General features: G+C 26.5%; 2 protein-coding genes across 7 annotated transcripts; one reads left to right on the forward strand and one right to left on the reverse strand.

Annotated features, from left to right (window-relative positions):
• Positions 1–71: 71 nt before the first annotated feature.
• LOC127070754 (BTB/POZ domain-containing protein 9) lies at positions 72–5,072 on the forward strand. Of its 4 annotated transcripts, none has more exons than XM_051009154.1 (11): positions 74–291; positions 380–734; positions 805–957; positions 1,062–1,251; positions 1,344–1,596; positions 1,677–1,809; positions 1,918–2,055; positions 2,144–2,274; positions 2,359–2,487; positions 2,553–2,742; positions 2,847–5,072. In XM_051009154.1, the coding sequence occupies exons 2-11, from the start codon at positions 423–425 to the stop codon at positions 3,015–3,017; spliced, it is 1,800 nt and encodes a 599-aa protein (XP_050865111.1). In that variant the 5' UTR covers positions 74–291; positions 380–422; the 3' UTR covers positions 3,018–5,072. The 4 variants fall into 4 exon arrangements, with proteins under 4 accessions (XP_050865113.1, XP_050865111.1, XP_050865112.1 ...); XM_051009155.1 differs by having other exon boundaries at positions 74–246; XM_051009156.1 differs by having other exon boundaries at positions 72–734; positions 1,918–1,941.
• Positions 3,924–7,503, reverse strand: LOC127070755 (2',5'-phosphodiesterase 12). Of its 3 annotated transcripts, XM_051009158.1 has the most exons (9): positions 7,078–7,503; positions 6,774–6,925; positions 6,625–6,684; positions 5,459–5,605; positions 5,216–5,355; positions 4,846–5,132; positions 4,601–4,756; positions 4,352–4,472; positions 3,924–4,276 (listed from the first exon to the last, which is right to left on the reverse strand). In XM_051009158.1, the coding sequence occupies exons 1-9, from the start codon at positions 7,402–7,404 to the stop codon at positions 4,014–4,016; spliced, it is 1,653 nt and encodes a 550-aa protein (XP_050865115.1). In that variant the 5' UTR covers positions 7,405–7,503; the 3' UTR covers positions 3,924–4,013. The 3 variants fall into 3 exon arrangements, with proteins under 3 accessions (XP_050865115.1, XP_050865114.1, XP_050865116.1); XM_051009157.1 differs by lacking the exons at positions 6,625–6,684; positions 6,774–6,925; positions 7,078–7,503 and having other exon boundaries at positions 5,459–6,452; XM_051009159.1 differs by lacking the exons at positions 4,601–4,756; positions 6,625–6,684; positions 6,774–6,925; positions 7,078–7,503 and having other exon boundaries at positions 5,459–6,489.
• Between the last annotated feature and the right edge of the window lie 339 nt (positions 7,504–7,842).

Consider the following 7,842-nt stretch of genomic DNA (forward strand, 5'->3'; position numbering starts at 1 on the left):
TCCTAGAATTGATATGATTGGTCTATTCTTCTTCGTCTGAAATATAGACATGTGATTGGTTAAATCATGCTGTATGTAACTATTCAATGAAAAACACGCAAAAAGTTTTCGTTTTCTAATCCTGCAGTTCTCCTAATGAAAATATTTTCGAAATAAAAAACTGTGAAACTATTAGTTGTGTTGTCTTTTGGTAAAGAATAACAAATCAGTAATATATTACTGATTGAAGTATCAATTATTACAAAGGTGGCAAAACAGTGAAAAATTATACAAATTTTATTCCGATTATTGGTAGTATTAGAATAGTTAAACAATAACGATGAGATTAGTGTAAATTAAAGGAATCTTTTAGGAACTAAAGTACGTTTACTTATTGTAGTTACTTACTTACTCGAACATTATCAAAATCAAAAAATATAAAGATGAGCTCTCGTCATCGTTTAACATCTTTTGGAGATGTCGAACACACGAATTTTCTCTCTGAGGATATTGGTGCCCTTTATCTCTCAAATAGTTACACGGATGTAACATTAATAGTTGCAGATCAAAGATTTAATGGTCATAAAATTATTCTAGCAGCGCGAAGTCAGTATTTCAGAGCTCTTTTATTTGGTGGTTTAAAGGAATCATCTCAGCAGGAAATTGAATTAAAAGGTGCATCTGTGCCAGCTTTTAAGGGATTATTTAAATACATATATACTGGACATATGTCTCTTGCCAATCAACGTGAGGAGGTATTATAATATGCATATCATTTTTTTATAAATATCTCTAGAAAAATAAATAAGAAATATTTTTGTTAAGGTAATCGTTGACATTCTTGGTTTGGCACACCAATATGGATTTGTAGAACTTGAAAGTGCAATATCAGATTATCTTAAAAAAATCCTAAGTATAAAAAATTTTTGTTTTATATTTGATGCTGCACGTCTTTATCAAATTGAATTTTTAAAAAAGGTTTGCATTTATTTGTATAATTGATTATAATATAAGTATTAACCGCATGACAAAAGTTATAACAGATGTATATATTTTTTTTTTCATGTTTGGATTTGAAAAAGTGGTGTTATCAATATGTTAATAAATATGCTGCTGAAATTATACATCATGATAGTTTTCTACAATTAAGTCCTACAGCTTTAAATGAACTTATTTCACGTGACTCATTCTATGCACCAGAAATTGATATTTTCTTAGCCGTACAAGAATGGATCAAAGCAAATCCCGATGTGGATGCAAAGGAAATTTTAGGTCTGTACAAATGTAGTTCCTAAACATCATATCAGTTCTTTATTTTTTCATAAAAAAAAAAGGTTTAATAATATTGAATTGTAACATTTTAGCACAAGTAAGATTAAGTCTTATTTCTTTGACCGATCTTTTAAATGTTGTGAGACCAACTAGATTGGTATCTTCCGAAGCTATTTTAGATGCAATAACAGCAATAATGGATAAATCTTCGGATCTTGCTTATCGAGGCCAAATGTTAGTAGATCAAAATATTGCCCTTGCAGCTTATGGTGCTGAAGTCCTACAAGGTGAAATGCGTAGTTATCTTTTGGATGGTAATTGTTATAATTATGATATGGAACGTGGGTAAATATAATTTATTAATCTTTGAAAATATATATTCACGTGTTTGGACACATTATAGAGATGTAAAAATAATTTTATAGATATACAAGACATGCAATAACAGATACACAGGAACATGGTATATTAATTAAGTTAGGTACACAATGCATAATAAATCATATAAAGATGTTACTGTGGGATAGAGATTTACGTTCATACTCTTATTATATTGAGGTGAGAATCTTTAACCAAATACTATAGAAATTAATTAAATATGTTAAATAATTTTTCATCTTTTCTCTTTTTTATTTTTTTATTTTTTATTTTTCTTTGTTGTGGAAGGTATCCATGGATCAAAAACATTGGGTGAGAATTATCGATTATACGAAATATTTTTGTCGTAGTTGGCAATATTTATATTTTGAACCAAGGGTTATGCTTTATATTCGTATTGTTGGTACAAATAATACTGTGAATAAAGTAAGAAGCTTGTTTATATGATACGTTAATAACATTATAGTTTGTGGTGGAAATACATCATGTAACAGTCAGAAATTATATATTATAGGTATTTCATGTTGTAAGCTTTGAAGCATATTATAGAAATCACTCAGAAAAATTATCTGAAGGATTTATCGTTCCAACAAGAAATGTTGCTACTATGAAATTTGGTGCCACTGTTACAGAAGGAGTGAGTAGGTATGTTATTATTTTTGGATACATTTCTGCATTTAGAAATCTATTTGTGATTATCTTCTAGTTATACTTTTTATTTATACATAGAATACGTAATGCTTTACTAAATGGTGATACATCAGATTATGACTGGGATAGTGGATATACCTGCCATCAATTGGGTTCAGGCTCTATCTTAATACAATTAGGACAACCTTATATCATAGATTCTATGAGGTAATATATATCTTATTTAATTGTTTTTATAAGCTTATGTAAATTATCGTAAATAACTCTTACAGATTATTACTTTGGGATTGCGATAAACGCTCATATTCCTATTACATAGAAGTATCTAGTAATTATTTAACTTGGGATTTGGTAGTTGATAAGACTAAAGAACTTTGCCGTTCTTGGCAAATACTTCGTTTTCATCCAGCTAGACCCGTTGTTTTTATACGTATAGTTGGAACCCATAATACGGCGAACGAGGTTGTTAAACATATTATTTACCAAATATCAATTATCTTAATAAAAATTTTATTATCTAAGTTATGTGTATGTATATATATATATATGTATATATATATATATAGGTATTTCATTGTGTGCACTTTGAATGCCCTTCTCAAGTCGAAGATAAGGCTCAAAAATCACCCATGAACCGTGGAAAACATTTGACAATTAATTCTACAGAAACAGACAAAATAGATCAAGATGATGGTGATTCGACAGACGATTCTGTCATTATAGCTGCAGTACTTTAATGTGATCTAACGCATACAACATTTTCGCATGTGATAGCGTCCAGCAAAAACTTTGAAGACTATAGAATAAGAGTATTTATAAGAGTGTAACGGTATAACCACGAACACATCTCATATAAAATAATATTTATTAAAAGAGATCTTTTGTTATATCAATATATTTATAAATTTACAAAAAGAAAAATAGAAGTAAAAGAATCATAAATTTGAACTAGGTGCTTTGTAGATTTGAAAAAACAACTATATATATTATACTCATTGTTCGTGGTTTCTCACACTTATATATTTATATATAGAATATTTTTATTCAAGACTTGCTCTTATATATCATATTAATAGAAGTACTGATATATGAAGTACGTTATGTATGTAATTTTTTTTATATATTATATAGAATGATTTTTTGTTTGTTGATAACATTATTTTTCATTAAAGTATATTTATAGTATTCTGCAATGTAATAGGTACAAAGAAATAGCAATCAAACTTAGGTGCCAACTTTTTAATCTCAAAATTATATTAACTCTGAGCTTATATATTAATGCTAAGTAAATCTATTTCCCATTTGTTTTAATTTTATTAATACAATTTTTTAATATGTATAAAAACACCGTTATATATAATACGTTATTTTTATATATAACAAATTATATAGAACATATTAAATATAAAACATTGCAAATAATAATAAAATAATATATAAAAAAATCTTAGTCTACAGAATAGAGTTCAAGATCATAACGTATTATGTTCTATATATAAATTATAGTGATAGGGCATTCCTATATGTCTCTATCTTATAATCTGACATTTTTTACGCACATCACAATAATATACATTTATTCTATATACACTGCAGTTGTTTCATTTTATTGATTCAAGATAAATTAATGTTTGGCAAAAAAATAATATACTTTCTTTTTTTTTATTTTATCTTTAGTATTTATATACAAGTGGAATCATATTTATTACATAAATCATTCATTGTATCATTTATTATGTGATCCATTTTAAATCAGCACACAGTGATATATGATCACTTGGAAGTACTATAGAAGGTAAACCAACATATAAAGCAAGTTCTTCGTCATTAGGTAGTGGAATTACTTGCTCTACTTCAAGTTTATTTTTTTCATAAAATATATAATCTAAACAACCTGAAAATTCTGGTGTGTAATTTGTATATATTGGTGTTCCACATGCACTTGCAAAACGAACATTGTAAGTTAAAGATACATCCTTCACAGTTTCTTCCAAATCTGAAAGAATTATATATAAATAAAGTTTTCAATGAATAAGATAAGAGTAACAGAGATAAAGAAAAAAGTCCTTACTGCTGCTCCAATCCTTATAATTTTCAGGTATATAGTTTTCAGTCATTAATTGATAAATACCACATTCAGGTACACTGTTAAAGTCACCACATAACAAAATGCTAACATTGCTTTGAGGGTGCTGAAATGTATTCATAACTATAATATATTTAACCATAATATGTAATGCAAAAAATTAATTTTATGATTATGTTAAAACATAATACTACATACTATATTATATATTCATAACAAAGAACGTTTATATACCTCTTGTTTTATCTTTTCTATGAGATTTTCTATATACAATAAAATATAATATGCTTGTAACAAACGTATATGGTCTGCATCAGGATGGAAATATAAATGTGTATTAGCAATAACTAAAACATCTAATGGTCTTTCTCTTGATCGCAGTGCAATTACCTATTACACAATTATCTTTATATATAATTCATATTTATCTTAATAAGTAGTAAAGAAAAGTTAGAAAAAATAATATTTTAATATTTCACCTGTGCAGTTGTATTTCTCTGTAAAAACCGTTTCTTTACTTTTTCATTCTCTATTTTTGACCAAATAAGTGCAAATTTAGGCATTTCAGTATTATGCCCTATAACAGTACAATCAAAACTCAGTTGTTCAAATCTTTCTTCATTAAAAAATATTGCAAGACCCTCTGATGATTCACTCTTTGTATTGAACATACTTTTATATTGTAATAAAGATAAAGTTGGCATAAGATCATTATCATAAATCTTATTATCTACTTCTTGGAGACAAATTATATCCGAGTTAAATCCTAAAGAAACAGAAAAAAAAATTTCATTATTGTTCCTACCTATCATTTTTTTTATCAATACTATATATTTAATATAAATTTACCTATTAATTCTTTCAGTATAAGTTGCTTTCGATAATCTATCTCTAAAGCATATTCTGGACAATATGGAAATAAATTTTCTTTACTGTAACTGGTACTGGCATATACATTAGCTAATATATTATATGATGTAACTCTAAAACTAAATTTATAAAAATTCAGATATATTTCAATCTATAATTTTACAAGAAAGCACATCAGTAGATAGTTTGATGTAATTATTTTTTTATTTTTCAAATAATTACCTCTTGCCTGTTAACTTAAATTTTGTAAACATATGGCGAGTATCAAATGGGCAATTTCCTGGACCTGCTTCTACAACTTTCTTAGATTCCACTTCAATGGAAGGTCCACTTTCTGTCTCATTTCGTGGAGTACAATTTAACTTTAATCTATAACCAATATCAGATACATTTGGTGTATACAAATATCCATCTCCAATGTGCAACCAAATTTTTTTAGGATCTTTTATATCATTTTTGTACCATTTAAAAATAGATAACTTTTTATTAGTATATAATGATTCAAATTTATTAGGATATAATGGAAAGCCAGATAATAAAGATGATGGTAATGTTATAACATTAACAATCGGCATATTTTTCTTTATAACAAATGTAGTATCAAAAATTACTAATTTTAGATTATTTACATCTTCTAAAATTGTTTCACATAAAGTATCACCATTGACTTTAATATCGTTTTTGTATAAGTATATATTTTTTTTTATAGCTTTATCCACTTCTTCACTATATTTCTTTCTCTTTCTAATTATAATTTTAGTAACATTGCAATTGATTCTATTGAGAAATGCATCAACTCTTTCACTTATGTTTCTTGAAAAGTTGAATTGACGATTCACATTTAAAGTAGGATATTCAAGGCGAAACATAAAATCAAATGTTTCTGCTCCATTTTCATGATATAAAAATGCTTCACCGCTATTTAAAACCATTTTTGGTTTTGCGGATTTATAACGAATTTGTAAATTTACACGTGATATTTTTATCAGTGAGGTTAGTTGACTTTTTTGAGTAGAACAATAATTCATAAATATATTGAACATTATACAGAACGATCAAGATTATCAATAATTTCGAAATAATCACATTAGAAATAATATGCTGTCGTCAAATCAATTATTGAACGAAAATATACATTCGTAGCTAAAGAACATTGAATTTTCATATTCTGTAGATTAAATTGTTTGAGATACTGTCGATAAGATCGTACTGCGTTATTACCGATATGGCAATACTACAACTTTTTTTTAACAAAATATTATTTACTATTAAAAAATCATCTAACAAATACGTATACTGCTATATCCACTATCGATTTGATATATATCAATAAAAATCTATATAAATAAATATATAGATAATTATCTACATCAATAAATTTATCTTACCTTTTTTGTTCTTCCCATTGTTCTTTAAACAATTTATTTACTTCTTTACTAGTTGGGATCCTAAAATACAAAAACATAATTATATTGATATGTATACATGTTATCTTCAATTACATAATTGATATTTAATATATTAAAGTTTAACTCACTGACGGTATTCTGTACGTGCTAACAAACCTAGTATTCTAAATATATTCTGACAATTATTAATATCTGTTACTTCAAATATGGCACTAATACCAAGAACAATCTGAAATTCCTTTCTTATAAGAGTTCCATAAACTCTAACTGCATTGTATTCCTAAACAGAAATAAAAACTAAGATATAAAATGAATAATCAAATAAAATGATATATCGTATAAAATTGAGATATCCAAATATTCAAGTTATTTCACACAGAATAATCTCATGGATATTACTTGTACTAATTGTAAATATTTATCATTAATTACCCATATATTGTTTTTATTATTGCGTGGAGTTTTGAAAAAAATGTCAGTTTTATGTAACGGTTTGAGACAGATAGGAAATAGAACCTCTTTTTTAAGGTCAACGATCATGTCAATGTTATCTTTACGTATGATACGACCTATCGTTTGTATAGTTTTGATGCGATTATTTTCATAATCGTTCAATTTAATATACGTAGAAATATCTTCAATAAAAAGAGGTATATAAGGAAAAGGAATATTCAAAAAATTTGTAAGCGTAGATAAATCTTGTTTCCATTTTCTCGACACATTCGCTTGACGATTAATGATATTCTGAAGATTATTCATTTCAAATAAATTATATCGTTTATACACATAATCTATTATTAAAATAATTAATAATTTAACAATTAGAAATAAACCGCCAAATTCCAATCACAAACGACATTAAAATTTACTTACTTAATCTTCCGCGCAGATGGCGTGACATTTGCGACGCTACTTTGAATAAGCGTTTCTATTGGTTGCTTCATCCACCAATAAAATCATACAATCATCATTCTTTTTTTCTTCCTTTTCTGTCTTTTTTCATTTCGTTTTTAATTATTATTTTATTGTTAAATTATTTTTTTGCATTATTCCTCTGTTATTTTCTAAAATCTTTAATCACCGCTTCTCTTTTATCGTTAATCGTACTTAAATTAGACTGCTCGCTTGAAAATATTTCGCGCCATACGAAACTACATTTCATAACGGTCAACCACTGCATTAAGGTAATAACTGTCT

Source organism: Vespula vulgaris, chromosome 19, assembly GCF_905475345.1.
Source record: "Vespula vulgaris chromosome 19, iyVesVulg1.1, whole genome shotgun sequence".
NCBI classification, from domain to species: Eukaryota; Metazoa; Arthropoda; class Insecta; order Hymenoptera; family Vespidae; genus Vespula; species Vespula vulgaris.

Coding starts and splice junctions, on each gene's coding strand:
- LOC127070754 (XM_051009153.1), top strand. CDS start 423: ATGAGCTCTCGTCATCGTTTAACATCTTTTGGAGATGTCGAACACACG. Junction 958..1,061: donor AAATTGAATTTTTAAAAAAG/GTTTGCATTTAT, acceptor GATTTGAAAAAG/TGGTGTTATCAATATGTTAA. Junction 2,056..2,143: donor CAAATAATACTGTGAATAAA/GTAAGAAGCTTG, acceptor TATATATTATAG/GTATTTCATGTTGTAAGCTT.
- LOC127070755 (XM_051009157.1), bottom strand. CDS start 6,279: ATGTTCAATATATTTATGAATTATTGTTCTACTCAAAAAAGTCAACTA. Junction 5,356..5,458: donor TTTAAGTTAACAGGCAAGAG/GTAATTATTTGA, acceptor TTATAAATTTAG/TTTTAGAGTTACATCATATA. Junction 4,473..4,600: donor TAGAAAAGATAAAACAAGAG/GTATATAAACGT, acceptor AATACATTTCAG/CACCCTCAAAGCAATGTTAG.